Source organism: Leucopleurus acutus, assembly GCF_964270905.1.
Source record: "Leucopleurus acutus genome assembly, chromosome: 9".
In the NCBI taxonomy this organism is placed as follows: domain Eukaryota; kingdom Metazoa; phylum Chordata; class Mammalia; order Artiodactyla; family Delphinidae; genus Leucopleurus; species Leucopleurus acutus.
In genome coordinates, this window is record NC_139144.1 from 54,162,785 (window position 1) to 54,187,128 (window position 24,344).

The 24,344-nt window shown below is 37.9% G+C and overlaps 1 protein-coding gene across 1 annotated transcript in view; it reads right to left on the reverse strand.

Annotated features, from left to right (window-relative positions):
• CDK14 (cyclin dependent kinase 14) overlaps positions 1-24,344 on the reverse strand; it is a 554,405-nt gene that overhangs the window by 79,496 nt on the left and 450,565 nt on the right. Inside the window, exon 12 of the mRNA XM_082846673.1 lies at positions 2,321-2,460. Coding sequence (XP_082702799.1) covers positions 2,321-2,460 — 140 coding nt within the window. The remainder of the gene's footprint in view (positions 1-2,320; positions 2,461-24,344) is intronic.

Genomic DNA, 24,344 nt, shown 5'->3' on the forward strand with positions numbered 1-24,344 from the left:
TTAATTTTAAGAATTTCAAGAACTTTTAAATATAGTTTGCAGAATATTAACCTAGATAACAGAGTCACCAAAACCAGTCATTTCACTTAAAAGAACTAGTTCCCAAAGTCTCCAAAGCCTAGGAATTCTTTGTTGTGTAAACATGTTTACAAGAACTACCATGTTGTTCGAAATGGAAATGACTGTGGTATTTAATACTGGGATTGTCCTTTCTTGCGACTGGATTTATGCTTCATAATGATTATCTACTAGACACAGAAATAGCATTTCTGTAACTCAAAATTGTTACCGGAGGCGTTTAGCAGAATCTTGCTTTAAAAATATAATGATTTTTCATCTTTATTCTCCCCCCTTCAAAAGGTTTCACTGCTCCTGATGTTTAACGTTATGCAAAGACGTGTTTCTGCCAATGAATATCGCCTTATGGTTATGCTTCTGCAAATAGCCTGCTGTGAGCTGATAAAGGGATTAATGCAGCCAAAATTCTTAATCTGTGAAATTACAAATTAAATTCTCATATTAAAAATACCACCCTGAGGTATTTTTTGTGGTTTTAATTCCCCTCTGGTGTTCTGCATACATTGTGCTTGTTAATGACAGGGACAAGGCTGTCTCCATTGGCAGCCTGCTGCCGAGTGATAATGTGTAGGCATTTACTTACTGATAGAAACTGGATTTAACCACTGGCTGATAAACTAAGTGCCAAGTGGGTAATAAGTCCATATTAACAGAAAAGTACTACTACAGAATTCAGAATTCATAGACCATCAAAATCCCGGCTTAAACTCAATCATCAAGTCAGATGGGATTGAGATGTCACCAAGGAGGAGTGATATCAAGTTGCAAGTTATACTGAATGGGAAAACACGCCATATGTTTGAGTCTGACGAGCAATAAACTAATGAGTCCACTGGCATCATTTTTTTTTTTTTCAGTATGGGAAGATGTGTTACCAATTCATTATTTTTCTATAGGGATTTCAACTTTAATTTTTTTTTTAATGGGGATAGTTGTAGTAATGGTCAGTGGGTAGACTTTCAGAAAGGAAGTAGTGCAGAATATGGGATAAATATGGGCTTGGAATATATGAAATACTGAAGAAGATTTCAAAGCATGGGGGAGTAGTGGGTTAATATATCTATAGTTACTTCAGAGTAAAAAAAAAAAGTAATTAGAATTAAATATGAGGTATCAGAAAAGATTTAGTGTAGGAATACCCAAGAGTTGTTACTTGGGACTTAGTTCCAAAGTAAAAGGTTATTGTTGTCGAGGAGACTCCAATGCTATCATGGGTGGAAAAAGTCTAAGGGAATAAAGAAATAAATTTTATGTATGTCTATGGTAAGTGATGTGTACACAAGGATTAAAAATGATATATCCATCCATATATGCAGTATATTAATTTTTAAGGCAAAAAGAAAAGAGTATGAGGAGAAATATCTTTCACTGGCATTTGGAAAGAATGTATCACCATTGAACAAAAGTGTTCTTACTGCAGTAGTGTTTTGCAAAATTTCACAAGAATTTTGTTTCACACTTTGGAAGAAAGATGAGATCCTCCCAGTCATAAATCCTCCCCCAAATATTTAAAATGTAATTGAAAAAGGCTGTGTAAATATGAACACTTTTGTAAAAACAAAACAAAAACCCACCCAGGAATGTGTTTTGTTTTAAAAGATCCAGAGAAGAGCTCTGTATGAATACCAAGAGCATCTGTAGTTGAAATGAATTACATGTCTTCAGTTCTTACATGTCAATTCAGCGCATTAGCCAATTGCCAACTCTGTTCGTCAGCTCACTGCATAGCAGCCCTTTTTAAGGTTATTGTTACAACCAAGATTGTCTCTGAGAATCAAATAGAAATGAATCATTCCTACTCTGTGTACTGCAGCCAGCTAAAAAATACTATATGCATAAGGCACTAAATATGTAAATCATATTTTCCTTTTCCTTTATGACTGCTCATATCATTTTTTTGGACACACACATAATCAAATACAAAGACATGCAGCTGCTGACTGCAGAGCAGAGATAGCAAAAAAGGAATCCATTTTCTTCCTGTGTCTGGTAAGCTAGCAATTGAATGGCAGGATTCCACTAAATATATACACACACACTACCCCCCTCCCCCATTCTCTCTCGCTCTCTCTATACACACACACACACACACACACGCGCGCGCGCGCAATGCATATACAAGCATACGTAATATTAGAGAGATGCACATATAAACATGTGGACCTCTCTACATGTGTATTACACATAGATGCTAAAATCATGTCCCTGCTTCGATTGGATGTTTTGAATTTGTCATACTCACTATCAGTCAGTTCCCATAGCCGTGGGGGCAGGTCACTAAAATACTCGTGGCTCAAGGCGGCCTGTGCTGACAGTCTGTTCTTTGGGGAACACTGTAGGAGTTTGGAGGCCAGATCCTCTGCATGATTCACATAGCTGAGCCTGAAAACACAAGCAAAAAAGAGAGAAATCAGAACAAAGAAGAAAATCCCCTAAGTAAGACATAAGGCTCACCTAATTTTTCAGTATTTATTTATTCCTGGCCAAGAAAACAAGTTGCCTGTTGAAAATAAAAAGAAGCAGAATTCACATTAGTTCCTAGAGTATCCGTTACTGTAAACCAGCTTTTACTCTCACTTTCCTCATTGATGTAACATATTTTACTATAAGCAAAGGATTGATATTTTCAGGATAGAATTAGGTCCCAAGGTAGAAAATTTCAGAAGATAATTTATCAAATAGTTGCCAGAATTTGTTCATAGAATATAGGTACTGCATACACATCTGGATACATTTACAGGAAAATTAATACAAAATAACCAGGAGAATTAAAATAAATCTACTATTAAATTCTCTAGTTACTAAAGTTACTTTTTCCTTTAAGAATTTACATTTTCTTACATTGAACAAAAAATTATTGGAATAAGTACCCTTTCAAATATTAATCATAATATTAACACGCAGGTTAACAAACGGGATAGGCTTAAACCATATGGGACTGAATCAATTCAAGATGACCTTTAAAATGACAGCAGAGAGAAAATATGTGTCTCAAGATTACCAAAAAAGCAGAGGAGTAAAATCTTTCATGTGGTACTACTTTCAAATGGGTAGCAGACCACACTGTCCAGCCCAGCCTTGTTTTCCATGGAAACTCTACTTCACTGCTCAGGGCAATCAAACCCAAATAGTTAACATAAAAATGATAATTAAAGTCTTCCTAATAATGATTACCATTTATGAGTAGGTGAACATGTGTCAAGCGCTCTCCTAGGCGCTTTTCACACACTCTCCTATTTACTATTCGGACAAGATAACTCTGTTTCTGTCTAACAGCAGGGGGAGCGAAGTGGAAGTCAGAGAAGGTAATGGTTTGCTCAGTTAGCAGGTTGAGCAGATTCAAACCCACCCAGTGGTTTTGCATGTGCAAAGCTCTCAGGTCATTCCTAAAGGCTTTTACCCACAGATTCCTGAGTTTCTACAAGATGAAGTAAGTACAGTGACTCTTAAGCACCCAGAAGAATGTGAAGAAACGTTGCACCTGCTAGTGGGTATTCTTTCAAAAGCCTTGAAGCTACAAAACAAGCCATGAGCCAATAAACATCTTTTCTAGTGACCAACAATTCTCTCCCTTCCCCTCCTCAAGCTACTCTTTAGCATTGATTTAAAATTGTTATGGTGTGGGGGGAGGGGGATGGATTGGGAGTGAGGAAGAGGAAAGTAGGTCATGAATTTGGGCAGAGGAAGAAAAAGGGAGAAGAGCGAAGAAAAATATTACTCCAAAGATCCAATCTAAGAGACCTTCTCCCTAAATCTTCATAGGTGAAGGTCTCACCCATTGGTTCAGTGTCTGGCTGCTGTAATGCTGTTTTTTAAAAAACTGATCAGTATCTTGGTTTTAAATGTCTCTACCTGGCAAAGAGAAATCTGTCTACAGGAAACGGAGGCATTCTTAAAATTCTGTTTTCTTTTTTTTCTTCTTTCTTTCTTTTAATAGGGTCCAGGGCCATCCAAATTATTCCTTCCTCTTCCTAAGACTCTTTTGCTATTAAATTTTTTTCATTAATATGTTTCTAAATATCAAATGCAAAGTTTGAGATAGGTAGACTTCATGGCAAAAACTGCACTTATACTGAACATACAGTTTGTATGTAACCATGGTGAACACATTGGTATCCATTTTATACAGCTTTGATAAAACACAACGACAGTGCCAGCCAGACTGAGACTAGATCTAAGTTTTAGGCCTGACTCTGTTAATGAATGTGATGAGCCACATTATGTCTGCAGTCCTTCCAGCTCCAACAAGCCGTAAGTCATCCTTGAAGCATGGTTTCACTATTTTGAAGAATTATAAATATTTAAAGTTGTATTTGTTTTTGCAGTTGACTGTTGATCACATTTAGATTTAACACATATAGACCTAAATATAAGGAATTACCAAGAAGACATTTCCCCTCCCCCAAACTGACTAAACTTGTTAATAAAGTCAATAAAATAATCAAATGCTTATTTGTGCTATCTGGTTTATACATAAACATCTGAATTATCACACAAAATTTTAATTTAGAAAGTTTGCTATATCTTGCGATGTATGGGGTTCTTTTGATTTAACCTGCTTGGTATTCATAGTGTTTCCTGAATTTGAGGTTTCATGTCTTTCATCAATTCTGGAAGAAGATCTCAGCCACTACTTTCCGAATATTGCCTTTGCTCAATTCTCTCTCTTCCGTCGTTTTATAACTCCAATGTAATACCATCTTATTAAATTTTCCATGTCTTCACTTGTTCTTTCATATTTTCCATCTGTTAGTCTCTCTGTTCTCCATTCTGAGTAATTACTTCAGAGCCATCTTCTAACTCAACTAACTCTCTAATCAGGTGCATCTAATATGCTGTTTTCCTTATTCATTTTGTTCTTATAAGTTCTTTTAAAATCTCTGACAAATTTTCATTTTCAACTTTAATGGTTTCCTATTTAAGTTTTTAATTTGATCTTTTATTTCTTTACAATATTTTAAACACAGTTTCGTTCTATGTCTGATAATTCCCAATAGCTGAAGTTCTGGGTGAGGTGGAGGAGTCCAGTTTTGTTGCTTTTGCTACTGACTCTCACTCACAATGACTTTTTCACGTTTTATAATTCTGGATTTTGGGCTCATGCTTGGCTTTGATAATCTGTGGGAGTCTTGAAGCACCTGGGTTGAGACTATGTTCTCTATAGGGATTTTCTTTTGCTTCTGCTAGGAGCGCTGGAGCTCTCTCAACACCTATGTACTCCAAGTTCTTTCTGTTGGCTTCTGAGACCAAGTGAGTTATGTAAATTTAAACCTAAACTTGTAGAATTCTCAGGGGAGTCTTTTTCATCCCCATTCAGAGCCAAGGGCAACACAAACAATTGTCCTTGAAGTCTCTCTTTGCTGGAAGCAGATTTTTTCTTTTTTTTTTTTTTAGCCAGCCCATTACTGGCTGAAGTGCTTTGAGGGTCTTGACTCTCTGTGGGGAATCTCAACTCCTATGCCCTCCTAACTTTCTCAGGCCCAAAGCCTTGATTCCCGACCGTCAAGCAGCTCCACGTTTCTGTTTTAGCAATACCTCGAGGGCAGCTGCAACTTCAGCACTTACTTATCATTCTGTTTTTTTCATTCTTGGCCCCTGGAAATTTCAGTTAATTTCTTCTTGGTTCAGCTATGCATATGCATTTGAACGGATGTGCTTGTATTTTATCCAACATTTTAGGTGATTTTTAGCAGTAGCAGAAGAGACTGTTTTTCCCCCTACAGATAAATATTTATAATCTCTATAATCTAATTAGTTACTATAAAATCATCCACACTTACAGTTTTTAGGTCTTTCTCCCTGGAATAAGCACTAAATTGGTGTTGTTGTCTTGCCTCTTTTTTTTAAAACTAATTCTTTTAGGTTACCTCTATTAAGTCTCAAAAACTAGATAACTGAAGTTATTTCAGGCTAATGTTCCTTCCTTCACCACTTACTTTATAGATGACTCTCAAATGCATTATCCTAAGTGAAAGAAGCCAAAGGCTACACACTATATACTTTCATTTAGATGACATTCTGAAAAACGCAAAATTATAGAAACAGAAAAGTGATCAGTGATTGTCTGAGGCTGGGGGTGGGAGGGGTTAAGAAAGGGGTCCAGAGAATTTTTTCAAATGGCTCTACATCTTGATCAATAGGAATGGAGATCAGGCCATCTAGACATGTGAAAGGGCAGGGGGACTGGTCAAGGAAATTCAGCACAGGGAGCAGTCTGGAGAGATGGGGTGTTGCAGGTTTTTCACAAGGAACATTCAGACATCAGGGGTGGAGGCTGGTCCTCTGTGAGTGACTGTCACTGGGACTTCTGTGTCCCAGGGGAGCCTCAAGGGATGTCCCAGCAAATGAGGAGATGCAACTGCTAATGGTGAGGCTCTCCTATGGATTTCAGTGCTGGATGCCAGGTCACCGAGTGGGGTTGGCCTCAGGCGGTCAGAACTGTGCCTGTCAGCTCACAGGGTGAGTTCAGCCAGCTCTACGTTCCTGGAGATTCACATAAATGGGGAAGGGTACGTGGGACAGAAACCTTCATGTTCATTCCATATTCATTGTTTTTTTGTGTGTGTGTGGTATGCGGGCCTCTAGCTGTTGTGGCCTCTCCCGTTGCGGAGCACAGGCTCTGGACGCGCAGGCTCAGTGGCCATGGCTCACGGGCCCAGCCGCTCTGCGGCATGTGGGATCTTCCTGGACCAGGGCACGAACCTGTGTCCCCTGCATCGGCAGGAGGACTCTCAACCACTGCGCCACCAGGGAAGCCCCATATTCATTGCTTTTAAAAGATGTTGTTTGCTGTTTGTGGAAACTCCCTGGGAAAAACCTTAAGGAATTTAAAAATTATAAATCTGGATGAAAATGAAGAGAAACAATCTCTACTGAATTCAGAGTATGTTTGTGGAGAGAATCTTATCAGTAACTTTCAAACAAATGCTTTTAATACAGTTGAAAATAATAGTATTCTGCTATTCTAATCATAACAAATTTCATCGTTTTCCTAGTCCTTATCTATGCAACACACACACACACACACACATACACTTTACCTGAGTTTTTTAAAAAAAAATATGAAAGAATGTAACATGAATAGCAAAAACAGCTTTAAACCATGACTATAGAGCAGGATATTTTCTTTATTCCTTGTGCAGGTCAGATTTTTGTACCTCAGAAATGAGGAAGATGGAACATATGGTCATTAAGGGTTGTCTAGCTCTAACATTACATGTCCTCTGACCTAGGAAGAACCTGAGTGTGAACTGGAGGCAGGGAGGGTGAGCAGAGCCACACTGGCCTGCCATCGCTCACCCAACACAGCTCCCCTCTCTGCCATCAAGGCAGTGATCCAACAGTACCTCTCACTTCTCTTCACTCAACCTGTCAACTAAATGCTTTAAAAGGTCACCTAAGTTTCTAAGCCACCTTGAAAATAAAGAGCAAAGCAAAGCCAAAGTCTGTTGCCACACTAAGGAAGACTGTCAACGTTGGGTAGAGAAAACTGAAAGTAGAGGATGAAAATGGTGGCACGAGAAAGAGGAAAAACTGGGCAATGGCAAGCCAAAAAGGGCATTTCCTATGAGGCACGGTTCCTGGTACAGAGTGGGGACATGGCATTTGATGAATGGCTGAATTTTTGATTGAGAACTGACTATATTAATTTTTATACTTACAAGAGGTTTTACTTTACCTGCGACACATGAATTTAAAAGTAAACAATCATTTTGGGGTAAAAACATCTTAAGGTTAAATTCTGGTCCCTAAGGAACATCTTCAAAGTATACATGTCTCAGAGGATGACTTTTTTTTTTGAAGTGGGAAGGAAATTCATCCTTGTCTTTTTAAAGTTACTTTATAAACTGGGACTGCAAGGTTTTTTTACGTTGTAGTGCCAAAAGACTCCCTCTAAAACTGATGATACATCTGCTTGTAGAACTAAAACAAGTTACATTTTGTTCCTAAGAGTTGACTTGTAAATATGTCTATAAAAATCTTCGCTGCGATTTATTAATATTTTAGCTCATGAAAGCTGGACATAAAGGGTAGAGGTGTAGCAGGTTCAATCTACTTATTAAAGCATTCAATGGAGATACTGACTTCCATATAAAGGCTTAAAAGGAAATTAATAAAAACAACAAAACGTTCTAGAATACTCCTCACTTGCAATTTATGATGGGAAAAAACGACATACACTGTGGGCCTATGTCTGAAGCATAAGAGTGTGCTTTGTCTCACAGAGTTGGAAATAGAGCGACCTGGAGTGAAAGATGAGGAGGGTCTCTATATTCATGCTTTACTCACTGTCACACTCATCACAGAGCAAAGACAAATGGACTGGGTCCTTTTATTTGACAGTGCACATTTTGTCTCTGTGCCAAGGATGCCAACATGGGCACTGGCCACTGGGTTAGACAACAATTGATCTCTTGAAAATGATTTGTGAAGAAGTCCACCCACCAATAAAAACAAGTCTGACTGTTTCCTCAACTGTACCGACTAGAACTGTCAGATACAGCACTCTTGGATATATATATATGAAAAGCTAAATGTGCATTTAATCACCTTCTTGTCAAAGTTCTAACTTAGAGGGAAGACTGCAGTCATAAAACCACTCTGATTTTTCAAAAAGTGACTTATTTTTAAAAAACAGGCTTGAATTTATTCATTTTGCAAAGAGGGGCCAGTAATTGGTCAAGCAGAAGATGAAGGGAATCCCTGACACTGGAATAAACTCCTGGGGAAAATAAAGACTAATATAAGGAAAGATTTAGGTCTGTGCAGTGAATCTCAAGTCCAGGAGCTGGGCTGTGCAATGAAATGAGAGGCAAGACTCTTGGGTATGTTAATAATGAAGACAGAGTTGTTTTACACTGAGACTTTCTTTGTCAACACACTGCTGTTAAAAAAAAAAAAATTAATGAGAGTCCTCCCCTCAAGGTAAACAGGTAACATTTTTATATTAGCTTCCAAAAATAGGTTGTGTTTTGTTGTGCACAGAAAATTGTTCAGTTCTCATTCATTTATTCTAGCTAAACTGTTTAATAACACAATCTCCCTGGAAGACACTCATTCCCATAACGGTCAGCTTAGTTGATTGTTAAAATTCTATATCATAGTGCTACTTGTAGAGTGTTCTACAGTCTACAAAGTGTTTTCACACATATTATTTTATTTGATCCAGATAATCAAAGGGCCATACTTACAAAATGGAACATACAGAAATTTCTGACTCTTTAGTGCCGATTACATGTCATGCCAAAGATTTATTGTATGTATATATGTGTACATACATATAGAGATAGATTACACACACACACACACACACACACACACACAAAGCCGTATGTTACTCAGTTTGTAAAGGGATTATTGGATTACTTTAAAGTTGTTTTTAAAGATACCTTACATGTTTCTGTATTTCTCTCTCTTCCTTTAATTCTGAACTCTATTGTTATAGAGACTATTCTTTCTATATTCTTTTTAACACCTCCAGTGCCCTATATTAAATAAAGACAACAGGGAGAGTCCAGCCTTAATGTGAACAAGATGAATAATCCCCAAAGCCAGTCATACTAATCTGCACTGCTGGGTCTTTCCTTCAGATCTAACCCTTACTCAACACATAGTTGCCCTTGCAGAAAACTCTATCTGGTGGAAAAGTACAGAAAGTGCTGTAGAGCCCTCAGCAGGGTGTAAATGAATTGAGCTTTTGAAAACGCTAGCACTGACACTCTTAAGAGTATTATAAACTGCCAAAAGGTGAGCAGAAAAAGGAAAACACTAAATTCTTGCTTTGGATTTCAGAGCTTAGCTAGATAAATTTCCTAGCTTTGATTTTATTTATTATAATTTTCTAGCTTTGATTTTCTTTATTATAATTTTCTACCCTCCCCCCAAAAAAGACATGTCTTTGAATGTTTAAGTTCAGTCTGAAATCAAATGAAGAGTGGTCTGGCTTTTAAAAAATTGGCTAACTTATGCAATTATACTAGCCTTTTCCATGTGCTAATACGGAGCTATAGATTTTCATATTTACATCTCATAAATCTATAGATGCAGATATTATCATAAAATATTCACAAAGAAAAGCTAATATAAGTGAACTTCTTGTTATATTCTTTTCAACAAAAGCCCTGTGTATTTAAACTTATTTTCCACAAAGGTGGATCATGCTTGCATGCAACTTGCTTATAGGAAAGAAACAGTTAACTGTTTCACTACATTGTTTTTGCAGACTCCACTTTAATCTCCTTTTCAATTCTTCTCCAGTACCTAGTAGCAGTGATTTTTTTGAGTTGTAAAAATTGTGTTTTTTAGTAGCTTATATAAATCTAATCACTTATAATTCTACACAACTATATAATGTAATTAAAAAAAAATTCTCTAAGATTTGTTACAAGCTGCCAATCACTGACATTTTTTATATATAGGAATAGCACAAACCTATCAGGCATTATACCTATATTTTGGAAAAGGTTCCCAGATTTTGTTGACTAGTGATCATATGATTCTATATTTTTGTTTAGTATTTTACTTTAATAATGTGGTTAACAGCAGAAGAGGCAAAAATAATTACTTTTCAATCCTCTGACTGAAGGACATGGTAAAAAATGATGTATCTTATTTCAGTAAAATAAATAAATAAAATACAGAAATAACAATTAATCCTTGTAATCAGGATAAAACTTACAGAATATTTAAAACAAAATCAGTGTATAACATCTTCAAAACCCAAAGGATGTGCATTCAACAGAATTGATTTCCAACTTCCCAGTTACTTTGTTAACTGTTATATCCGATCATAAACACTAGACCTTCCTAACGACATGACCTTCCCCCATATGGAATTCCATTGTTAACTAAAGGACATCAACAACTCAAACTTTCTGACTTCTGGATACAGATCAGGATAAAATTAGTAGCCCTCTCCTCCACAGGACTGCTGTAAAGATTGACCTTTTCTTACCATAAGCTGTTTAAATCAATTAAAAGGATCATATAATTTCACAAGTTTTCAAAACATTTTTAGTAAATCAAGAGTGAAGCAGAGTAAACTGTTAATGAGTTTTCTACCCTTGTGATGTTTTTGATATTTATGTTATTTAGAGAAGAGTGATTATCCAATTTTCCTGAATTCAAAGTGGTTGATTATAGCACTGTTTCATCTGAAAAAGACAACACTCATTTTTTGATGATAAAAGATTGTGTCAAGAATTTAAATTAAAATCTTCATCTATCAAAAAAGAAATCAATCCACATTAAAGTTTAGCAATGGCTTATATTTTTACATTTAAGATGAATCAGTTACAAATATTTAGTCCAATATGAAAAACATTTTCACTCTAAAAGACTCCTGCAAAGTAGTTTACCTTACTGGTGCATCAATATTAGGGTGACTTGGGTTAATGGAAAATGGTAACTTCACAGCCTTTCATGCCTCTGAAACCCTAGAGAAGTTACAAATCTCATCAACAGAGGCTGGTTTTGGAAGGTGATATCTGCTTCACCATAATGGAACGGGTGTGTCCTTTGACTGTAAACAATGCTAAGAATAGCTCCTGAAAGGTACAATTTTGTGTGATATTATTTCACCAAAAGAGAAGAAAAAATATTCTTTAATTCTGAACAAAACCTCTTCAAAGTTTACCTCTTCAAAACCTCTCAATAAACCTTTCACTGAGAACTGAAAATATAACTTAGTAATGCAATAAATGCCCTAACAAATATATCAGATTTTTCACTTAATGCTTTTTACAGGCTTAAACAAAATGGACTAAAAGGAAATCACCTTTTACAGTCCGACTCCTACAGGAAGAATGCCTTGCTGTTATGCTTTTTAAAGAAGGCATGGTGAATTTATATCAACTTTGGCAAATCTTGAGGCATGATAAAAGGAAGAAAAATACCAGTGCAGTTAACATTCCACAGAACTCTTTCTTCACATGTTTATTTCCTTAGAGACTGGACATGATCCAAGATAACAAGAAACATGTAAAAAGGAAAGTTTATTTTTTAAGGCAAACAACACACAGTTTAGCATCCTGAGCTGATATAGAAGGGAGAATGTTTCCTTACCCCCTTAAAAATAAATAAATAAATAAAAGAATTGTTGTCTTGTAGGTTAAAGATATTAGATGGTTAGGATTGGAGAAAATCACCAAAACCAGTTCTCCCATTTAAATAAATATGAACGAAAATTCAGTTAGATCAGAGCTTATGGGTTATTAAAGTTTGGTTCTGGGTAAATGAAAAATATATTTTCTGTGGACTATCATTTCAGCTTCTTTATCTTGTGACATTGCATCTGGAATTTGAAAATATATGATTTCATTATGATACAAGAAGAACTGGCCTGTGTGTTTATGTGCAAAATAAGACTTGGATTAAGACTGAAGAGTTGGGTGTCCTCTACAAGGGCCTGATGATCTTTAGGAAGAAAAGTCAAATAGCTTTTAATACTTACTGCTCCTACAAAGGAGCCTCCTATCTTCCCCGTCACAGACTTTCTTGTAGGTTGCACACTGAACCAACTACCTGTTGAACTATCTGATTTCCCTTGATTATCACAAAGGACATGATCAGCCAGCAAATGACACCCTTGTTCTAAATACTATGAGAAGGTATACAAAGGAGATGAAGCATCTATTGAGGATTTACTGTGTGCTAGAGACTTTTCACAAGTCGTCTCCCTTATTCTGCATCCCCAGCTATGAGATGAACATCATTATCCCTCCTTATAGATGAGGGAACTGAGGCTCAGAGAGGAGAAGCCATACAGCCAGAGTCACACAGCAAATGAGGGTAGAGCATGTTATGTGCTTCAGATGCAGATGCTCTCTTCTCTGTATCATCGTTCTTAAAGCTCTGTTTACATCTTTTTTTCCTCATTATAAAAGTATGACATGATCATTCTAGAGAATTTAGAAACATATAAGAGAAAATAAAAACATCTCGTAAGTCTATAATTCAGATAAATGATTTTTTTATCAACTCGATGTTTACTTCTATGTGTATAGGTCTGAGCAAACACATCATTTTATTTCTTTGTAATTTTTATCACGGTGTACATTTTTTCCACATAAAATTTCCTTTCAAAACCTGCATTTAAAAAGCTCTCTTTAAATTCCTAAAAGTCAAACTTAAGCCCATACTGAGGTCATATTAGTTTCTGGGGTTCAGGAATCCCGAAACAGCTGAACTGGGTAGTTCTGGCTCAAGGTCTCTCACAGGGTTGCAGTCAAGGTGATGTCCAGGGCTACAGTCATTTGAAACTTGACTGGGCCTGGTGAATCCACTCCTAGGTGGCTCCCTCACATGGCTGTTGGCAGGAGACCTTAGTTCCTCACCATGGGGGCCTCTCCCAGATGGAGGAACTATTCACATGACATGGCAGCTAGCTTCCCCAGAGTCAGTGAACCAAGAAATAGGGAGACAGCTAAGATGGGAACCTCAATCTTTTAGAATCTAACCTTGGAAATAATGTGCCATCATTTCTGCCATATATTGGTCACCAAGACCAATCCTAGTAGAATGTGGGAGGGACTACCCAACGGTATGAAGACCAGAAGACAGGGACCACTGGGGGGCCATCTTGGAGGCTGCTAAACCATAATGATGATTATAGAAGAGATCTGGGGTTTTTTTTAAACTGTGGTAAAATATATGTAACCTAAAATTTGCCATTTTAAGCATGTTCAAGTGTACAATTCAGTGGCATTAACAGCATTCACAATATTGTTCAACCATCACCAATATCCATTTCAAAATCCTTTCATAACCCCAAAAAGAAACTCTATACTAATTTAGCAACATATTTTTATTAAAATAATGTGACAATAATACTAAAGATAATTTTTGTAAAGTAGAAAAACAATCACCCAAAATTCTGTTACCCTAACACAACTATTTTTATCTCTTATATTACATTTCGATCACAGTTCACAGACAATTTTAGAGTTAATATGCTAGTATGCATAAAATTTTTTATTCTGCTTTTTTCAGAGAACATATGAAGCATTCCCTATGTTTTCAAAGTCTTCATAATACTGTCCTAACATTGTTGTGTAATATTCCACTGGGGTTCATGAACCATGATATACTAAATATTTCCCCATTCCCTTAATCTTGGTTAAGTTGGTGCCAAGTCTTTTTAAATAGTTTAATATACAACACAGTAATGAGCATCTTTGGGCAACTAGGTTTTTACTCCATTGATTTGTTTTCTTGGGAGAAACACTAAAGAGTCAGATAACTAGGTCATAAACTTAATTCCCCAGGCTTCCTATATCGGAAGTAACATCGCAACTGTAGCCTACAAGGCCTTTCCTCACCCCCTTTGCCTCCAGTCTCCAATCTCATCTCCTCTCACTCTCCTTACACTCACTACACTCTTACCACCTTCATTCTTCAACACATATTTCTTGAGCACCTACTATGTGATGGGCTCTGTCATAGGTACAAAGGATATAAAGGTAAACAACATAGTCAAAGTCCCAGCCTTCATATGGCTTACAATTTTCCAATGCTATTCCTCTTTTTAAAAAGAAATCATACTGCCATGTCTTCATGTACTTATCACTCTCTGAGATTGCTTATTTTATTACTTGTTTATTTTCCTAGATACTCTAGAAGGTAAAGCCTGTGAGAATGGGAACCTCATCTGTGCATTCCCAAGCACCCAGAACTTTTAGATGATGCCAAATCATATTTCTTGAATGTGCCACAAATGAGTATCTTTACAGCTTTTAACGTTTCCATGAAGTTTTCTACATTGTTTATCAGTTTACAGTGCCATTAGCAGTAAATAAATGCATCCATTTCTCTATAACCTGACCAGCACTGGGGTTTAGGAAGGAGGAGGTTATGGATCTGGGGGAACGGGTGCTAACGAAGGGTTGTTCGATGGACAGCATAGAAAACATTGAAGCTATCTTTTGGCTTTTTAAAATATTGCATTAAAATGTAATTTATCTTGGTTACTATGTTTTTTTTGGAGGGGGGCATCACCTTAAATTCTGAACCCAAGCTGAGTACCTTAGTTGCCTCATCCTAGCCTCAGTCCTTCCGTGAATAAAATGGCAAATGAGGGATATATTTACAGATTTGCTCTTGAGACTACAATATAATTGAGGACAGGGAAATAGACTTTCTAAAATAAGCTGAAATGTTACTATCAGAAAATGTAGAGAACTATCTGAGAGCTATTTTCAGGATTAAACGAGATAATGCGGACAGAGCATTTAGCATGGTAGAGGCACATCTATGTGTACCATGAGCAAGTGCAGCTGTTGATATTTATAATAAATATTACTGCTGCTGCTCTACCACTTCTATGCATGTAAAAAATTAAACTAACCCTACTAAATGCATAAAAGGAGTCTATTAAGACTATAATATTCTTTCCCAAATCAGAGTATATCCCTAAAACTCCTTTGGTAGGAAACACCTCATTGGGAGACTTACAACTAATGGAAAAAAGAGGAGAATCAAAGTTATGAGTAAATTTATACAAAAAAGATCTCATAATTTTTAAATGCTCACTAAAATAAAACAACGAAGAGCACCTTAAGTAAAAATATTTTCAGTATTATGTTACATACCTTAAGATGGAAACGTTTTCCTGTTAGATAACATTGCAGGATCTGCCTCTTATTTTAAGATTTTGTAAATGTGTTTTGCTGTGTTACATACCAAGGCATACTGCCTTCTTTGCCAGTCTCCCCCTTACTGACTATATATGTATCCTCTTTCTAAATGCCCAACGTCTTCCTTGTTTTATGGCTCACCATATGGCCTGTCTTATATGTCTTGATTTCCTTCTGCCTAGCAGCCCTAGGGTGCTGACCTCAATTTCAGATCTATCAAGACAACAAAGTGAAAACATTTCTGCTTCTCTACCATCCTCATTCCTCCTTTCCTCTTCCCAACCCTACTGTTCAAATGATCTCCAAGTAAAGTGACTCACCAACATCTGAACCAGGGCCCTCAGAGCTGTAGAACATCAAGCTGACATGTACTAAAATACTGAGTAACTACAACGCGTGTTTGGAGAGGGATTACTGTAATTATTTACGTGGCCAGGGCTGATGCTAAGGTTAGTATGAAGAAAACATTTTTTTGGTGTGCTTGTTTTCATTTTGAGGTTCAAGACCTGGAAAATGATTTATCCTACTCTGTGATGTAACGTGTGCTACAAATATGAGAGCCATCAGAGGAGAGATTTTTTAAATTTTTAGAAAAAATATTTCATATATTTCCATCCAAAGACAGCATTTCCTCCTACATTAGAATGCAATTTAAGGAGTGATTTTTTTAGTAATGAACCTGCAGAGTGAATTCCAACTTGAGAAGAGTTAAAAACTGGTACCTTACATTCTTCTCCTAGTTCCAAGCTCTTGCCTTTTACCCTTCATTTTCTCTCTCTATACCTATATGAACCTGCACATGATTGCATCACTATTATCAAATAGTCTAAAGTGCTTCTGGAGGTTGCAAATGGCTGTTCTCAGCATAGTTACTAAATTAGAGAGACTTTAGTCTAATGACTTCCCTGCAGATAACTCACATGTCCATTAACAGGAAGCTGACCAAGTCTTAAAATGGCAGGGAACTGGCTTTGTGCACAGGAGTCCAGTCTTAAAGCTCATTACTAACAGAGTGTTGACAAGAACTTCATGATCCCTTCCTATTTTGCTCTCTTGTGCCCTGTGGTGTGGGGCTGCCTAGTCTTTTCCAAGAGGCTGGTCTCTTAAAGAATAATGTGGCTACCAATCATCCTTGCTTTCCTCTCTCATCATGTGAAGACGTTGTGGATCTGGGGGCACGGGTGCTATAAAGACTGGTTTGATGGTGAGCATACAATACGCCGAGGCTGTCTTTATTGAAAGTGAGCACAGCTTTTGGGTTGCACATTCCTTTACCCTTGCCTTTAACTCCTTTATTCTTGCCTTTAACTTTAACTATACATCTTGCCTCTTTATAGAAAATGATTTAAAATGAAGGGTACCATTCCATATCCATTTGGGCTTAGAGGTCCCCCAAATCGGCATAATTGCTGAGCTGTTTATCTTCTTGAGCACTAATTCTATCTTTTCAGCTGAAATAAAACTAAGGTAAAGGAACAGAATTAAAAAGCTGCATATTTATTATCATCTGGGGTCCAACTACTTATATGTGCCAGGTATATGGAGGGTGTTTTCAGTCATGTCTCTAACATGAGGTAGAAGCTAGTGGCATGACACAAACCATTAGAAAAAAAGTCTGCCATGTCTTAAAACCAACAATATCAGCATACTGTGGAAAACTAAAACATGCATTTGCTGATCATGTGTAAAAATATGGAAGCATTTAAAAAATGATTACTTGGGAACTTATAAGAAAATTTAAAAAGAATATTGAGGTCACTTTAGAGTGGATGGAACAAACATAGGCTTTCTTTGTAGTCAGTGTAAATAACTGTTGCATATGTATATGGGGGAACATTCCAATTTAAGAAATATGCTAACTTGTGCCAAGCTTGTATGCAGTTTGACACATTTTAGCACGTTCTCAAGTTTTATTTCTATATTTAGGAAAAACCAGATCTAGAGGTAACAGAGCTTAGATGGTAAAATGGCCAGTGCCCCCAGAATCAGTGCTGTCCAAATGCCATGCTTTGAAACTCCATTCTGGATACCCAGGAGAGATATGTTCAATATTCAACAAAATTGAAGAATTTGAAAATTGAAAATGTCTCAGATGTTCTCAGAGAGAGAAAATCCTTGGTCAGAGTCAGAGGATTTGGATTTAAGCCTATAGCTATATGAGAAAGAAATAAGCGAGAGAATAAAAGCCTGGGCAGTAGGTTTTTAGCTGCAAAATCTAATCCCCCTCACAATATATTCTGGTAAAACATTTGTTATAAACTGATCAGAAGTTATGCTCTATTCTGCACTGTTCAATTTGGCAGCCACAAGCCACAGATGACTATTTAAATTTAAATTAATTAAAATTAAATAAGATAAAAATTCAGTTCCTCAATTGCACTAACCACAATTTTAAGTTACTCAATGGCCCCATATCGGACAGTGCAGATATAAAACATTCCTATCAATGCATAAAGATCTATTGGACAGTACTGCTCTATATCTTTCAAAGATCTGCTGCAGCTTCCAGAAATTCTAAAATTAAAGAAAAAGAACTGTGTAGTTTATACACTGGGAGAATTTATTCTTCAGATGAAGCATAGAGATTGGATTGAGAAAATCAGTGAATGTAGCTATAGAGAAGAGGGCTAGGTCAGGGATTACTCCAAAGGTTTGCCGGCTGGTAGGAGAAAGAGCCTAAAATCACGATGGGTGGAAGATGTCCCCGTGGAAATGTGTTTCACTTCCTTGGGAAAAATAAGAGACATTAGAATTCTTTCAGCATTACAACCCAAACGTAAGAGACATGTAGCTGAATTCTAAGAAAGGAGAGTAAAGCCTGATTTGACTGCCAAATAAAATTAGAACTGTGGGTACAATTTAACCTTCAGTCAAGGGTGACAAGAAATGAGAGATAAATGGAAAAATCCCATTTGTATTCATCTTTATAAATATAATGATGTGCTTAGTTCCATTTGGAGGCAAAGGCATGGAACCTGGTATAATCCTTAATTAAATAGCCTCCAAGGTAGCTGGGCCAATTCATAAAAATTGTTGGCCTTCCAAGTAGATGCCCAAAATGGCAGATGGGGAAGCCAATCAAACCATGGGGCAGCACTGATTTTTCTACTTGAGATAGCTTACTTGCTTTGCTAAAGGGGAAAAAAAAAAAAAAAAATCAGTTGGTTATCTCACATATGTTATGGAGATAAGTAGCTGGCCTCTAACCTTCCCCCCCACCCTGAACATGCTGCCCTCTAGAGGCCACATGAATATACACATATGTAAAGATAACGTATAAATAAGGTTCAGTTACATCCAAATTAATAGGATATGATGATCCTATTAATAAAGATATGGTGAAAAAGAGGGGAGGTGGTTGATTATATCTATTGTCTGAAAGGCTTTAGGATAAAGATGAGAAACAATCAACATTTATAAGCCTCTAGTAAGCTTTACCTCTTCAGCTGACATAAATATGAGAAATCATAAATAGTTCTGTAGTCCTATAATTGAATTTTCCTGGAGAAACTTAAAAGTATGTCAACAGTCATTTTTCCTTTGTTTCAACTAGGGAGGAGAGGGTGTGAAAGAAAGAGGAAGAAAAATGGTTGATGTGGTTTGACCGCTTTTACTAACATCTCCAAAGCTTATCAGTTTTGATCTGAAACAATATATTAAAACTTGGCCCTGAGTTGGGGAATAAAAGCCAATGAATTTAAGGAATATACATGATTTTGTCCCTGCTAAGAGTTTAATCTTTTAAACCTTGGCTGCAGTAAAGTGGTCAAAATCTGGCCTAAGAAATGAGAACTACCCTTCGTCTTTACTTCAAATCAATTCTTTCCCAACAGTCATGCCATAAACACACACACACAGCTGGTATGTTTACTGGTTTAGTCACTAAAGGATTTAGCTGGACAAACATCACAAAGATGATGGCTGATTTAATTGAATTTATGATCAAATGTTTTCCATTGCAGGAAGAGTGGGAAATCACTTATGGGGAATTTGAATAATTTAAGGGAAGTTCTCTATTTGGCATTATGTTTGTATATCAGGTCTTGAGGGATTAAATTCAGCTGAGGACTAGATGAGAATTCACATACAGATATACAAAGATGCGCTGTATAATAATGCAGTGAGGGCCAGAATATTGATCTCTTTGTGTTAATATTTCTATTCATTTATATCTCATTTATGGTCTGGGTAATAACATCCACACACATATACACTCACTATGAGACTTCAACTGTAAACCACCACTTGATTTTTCTAATATCCCCAAAATGTTGAAATGATCTAAAAATGCTCTTTTAGGTAAGACAAAAAATAACTGATTTGCAGGACTGTATATGTGTGTGTTTAAGGCATTTTAATGTATTTTGTTTTTTTTGTCAAAGACAAAATAAAATCTATTGTTAAAGTCACTCCCATGACGAATATAACATGGGAGTGACTTTAACAATACAAAGTAACATGGGACTTGTGCCTTAGGGTATGGACTTGGCTCAGTGTCTGAAAGAAAAAAGCAGTTTCCTTTGGTGTCCCCTACCCACCTGCTTGTCAGTGATGATATGTGAACCAGAGTAAGGCTATGCTCCCAGCCTTTATTCTCTGTGATTCTAGAGATAAGTCATCTACCTTCCCCATTTAGGAGCCATAACCAACAAGGATAATTACCTTTAGTATCACGAATGAAACCCTCGGGGTCAAGTGGACACCCAAGCTCTATGCACCTGGTTTAGGCTTACCCATCAGGTCAGGTACAGAGTTCGTGTACATGTATGGAAAAGGTCTAAAAGATGCTTTGAACTTGGTAAAAGTGTTTGTCTAAGGGCTTCTTTCAATTTAATTAGGAAAACTGTCTAATAGATGTGGTTCAAGACTTAGGGTAAACCACACTTTTACATGAATTATGTACAATGCTATTTGCTAACACATCACTCTTAGGAAGGAACTGCTGGAAGAGGAATCTTGTTTCTACACATGAAATATTTTTTAAAAATCATCTGGTGACCGAGAAATTCAGCACATGCTCCTAGAAAGGTAGAAGGAATATTCCAGATGTTTGGGGGCCCTGTGTCACAGCGGTATTCATGTTCAAGGACAATTACTTATCTCAAAATGAATGAAATAGCTGGACTGGCAGGAGAGGGCAGGGCATGCCAAAAACCAGAAGGGGGATAAGCTAACATTCCTCACAATAATCCTGCCAAGGGTCTTAAAGACAGAAAATCTGGGCTCAGATTGGCTAGTGAGCTTCCTGAGTATTATATGGTTCAGTACTGGATCTGTGATTGGAATTTGGCCCCTATCATACCAAAGCTTATGTTACTTTCAGGTGTTTTCTTGCCATTTGTAGTAATAATGAGCTTTCTCAGGCATCTTTCCTCTTTTCTATTCTTTCTTGGTTTTTATCAACAATATTTATTGACCGTGTATTTTTACAGGGTCAGTAGGACCAGTGTCTATACAGCAGAAGTCAGATGCACTTGTCAACATGAATAGTTTATTACCTGTATCTTCACAATGAGTGGAAGTTGAGCCCCAGTTTTATAGAAAGTCTCCCCAAAGTATAAGGAGGACCCCCTGTCCCCACAAATGATTGGGCCCCTTATCCTATCCTAATTTTCATGAAAATCAACCAAGGTAAAGTGTGGAGTGGGTGACAATGGATACAAAAGATGACATTGTTGTTCAAATCATCTCTCTCCAGTGACGACTTATGCTTGTCTTAATTCTGAGGCTGACAATTCACCAGATTCATAAACATTTTCTTAATCAAAAGGAAATGATAAAAATAAATGTTGAGGAAAGGGATCTCACAGCCAGTGTTATTTTAATAAATAAAGAGCAGTAAAAATTTCTGCATTTCTGTTCATGCTTCAGTTTTTTTAAATGTGGAAAATTTCAATGTCCGGAAGCTGAAGAGTTAACACATGTACCCAAGGGGCCCATGAGAGGCTTATTTATGAAATGGAGCTCCTCTTGGTAGCATCTTGTATGTGGTGAAGGGGAAGCTGAGACTTTTAGTATTTTCTGAGCAGAGTTAGGGGAGATCAAGGGGGCCGGGAACAACAGCAAAGAGGTGAATTCTTCAGGGAGTTGAAAAAGGGTAGACAGCTGTGTGTCTAACTCCTAGCAGTTCCCTGCGAAACGAGAGAGAGAGAGAGAGAGAGAGAGAGAGAGAGAGAGAGAGAGAGAGAGAGAGAGAGAGAGAGAGGGAGAGAGAGAGAGAGAGAGAGAGAGAGAGAACAGGAGAAGGAGAAAGGAATGGAGTCGCCTGAAATAGGCAGTGCCCCTCAAGAAGGAACACCATGGCTCTTGGAAGCGAGGGGGAGGGGAAGGCATGTCTGCTAGGTGTTCTCTGATACCTCCACTATTCCCTCCTCAGATTTATCTCTTACTGGGTCCTCCAGAGCTATTATCTTCTCAGAGTGTTTACAAATAAAAGACAGAGGTGAGAAGCAAACACATCAAGCAAGATCCCCAGACACTTGAGTGCAAAATGCAAGGACTCTTGAGCATAGAATTTCCAAAGCATCGGACACCCACACTTGTATTACACTGTTGGGCACCTAAAATAAATGGATAGTTTACCTGTTGATCTACAGTTGTGCTGCCCAATTTGGTAGCCACCCACGGCGACTATTTACATTTAAATTAATTAAATTTAAATGAAATTTAAGATTCAGTTCCTAAGCCACATTTCTAGTGCTCAATAGCCACAGGGGGCTAGTGGCTGCTGCCCTGGGTGGTGAAGATACAGGTTTTCATCAACAGAGAAGGTTCTGCTGGACAGCGCTGATCTAGAGGGGGCATAGATATCAGGCCAAACTTTTACCATCTCAGAGACTATGAGCTTTCCTGAGAATAATCTCTTTGTTTCTCTCTACGGGGGTGGAAAATGATTTCTTCCTCATACATAATTTTGAGCGTAGCTAATGTGAACCAGGCAACGTGGAACCATCAGAATCAGGGGCCTATGCTTGTCACCTGATGGGCCAGAGATCAGGCAAAACGGGCTGTGTCTGACCTGATGAGGGCTGGGTTCACCCCCTCTGCTCTGCCTCACCCCATGCCTCCTCACTGAGTAGGAAACCCCACTACAACTCGTGAAAAGCAGAATGGCCCCAAAGATGTCCTCTCACCCATCCCTGAAGCCTGTGAGTATGTTACTTTCCAAGGCAAAAGGGACTTGGCAGATGTAATTAAGGTTACAGATCTTAAAATAGAAAGGTGAACTTGGATTATAGAATTTAGAAGCAGAGAACTTTCTCCTACTGGAGGCAGAAGAGATGGGGCAGAAGGGGAAGAGAGAGACTCGAAGGATGAGAAACACTTGTTGAACTGATGCTGCTTTAAAGACGGACGTGGCAGGGTGATGTGGAATACACGTGGCCTTCAGGAGCTAGGGGAGGCTCTCAGCCGACAACCAGAAAGGAAACAGGACCTCAGCCCGACAGCCATAAGGAACTGAATTCTGCAAACTATCTGAATAAGCCTGTCAGCAGATTCCCCCAAGAGCCTCCAGACAGGGCCCAGGCTACCAATACCTTGATTTTGGCCTTGTCAGACCCAGATCAAAGAAACCAGCTAAGCCCATGTAGGCTCCTGCCCAATAGGAGATGATAAATTGTGGCAATTTGTTATGGCAGCCACAGAATACAAATGTACCATTTTATATTGTGGAGAAGCAGAGAACTTCCTCAGTTCACATATCTAGCATCTGTTCTGGGGAACAGTCTGAGAAAACCTAATTCTATCGTCCTTCTTTCAGGGAAACGAGCAGCCCAGCTGCTCCTGGAAACTCTGTGCCGCTTCAGAAACATGGTTGGGTTTTATCCCTTAATGAGCTGGATAGCAGAAGGAAGGTTTTAGCTGCACCAGAAGTGGGTACTTTTGGATGAGGAGTCCAACACATAATCTGAAAGGATGAAAAACAATGGCTGTTGCCAACTCCCAAGCCTGGCACGTACTGCCAATTAGTAAGCGAGAAGATGGATAGTTTCTGCCTATCAGAATGGGAACAAAAAACTCATGCCTGAAAGATAGCAAACAGCATGGGGCCTGCCCTTGGCCATCACCAGGGGTTATTAATGTCAGCGAATTCTTTGCTACGAAAAGAAAAACATGGACAAGAAATCTGGCAATGACACAAAACGACAGAGCATAATTTCCTGGGGCAGTGGGAACTGTGTGGAATGGGCAACAGATCCCACTATCAGGGTCTGTGTGGGTGGCTGGCAGGCCTGTCATCTCCAGTACTTAGCTTGTCACAAACCTGCCTCTATCCCAATGGCACATTACCCAGCAATTACCTAGGACAGGCCCTAGTTGATGGTGTGGGTGGCCAGCCTGCTGCAAACACTGTTCCCCAGGAGAGAGGAAATAGGTTTGTACTCTAGCCCAGAAATGAATGACGTCAGGTCCCAGAAGAGATCTCCCGACCCAAAGTCACAGTGAGAACAAAATAAAGTCAGGTAATGATAAGCCCACTTGAAGATCAGGGTTTTTTAAATGATATTTCTTTCACAAGATTCACTCTGGGGCATGCTCTCCACGTTGTAATTCTCAATAGCACTAATCATTCGACCTCAGCAGGTTTCTTATTTCAAGCTCTAAAATGGAGACAATAATATCTGCCCTGAC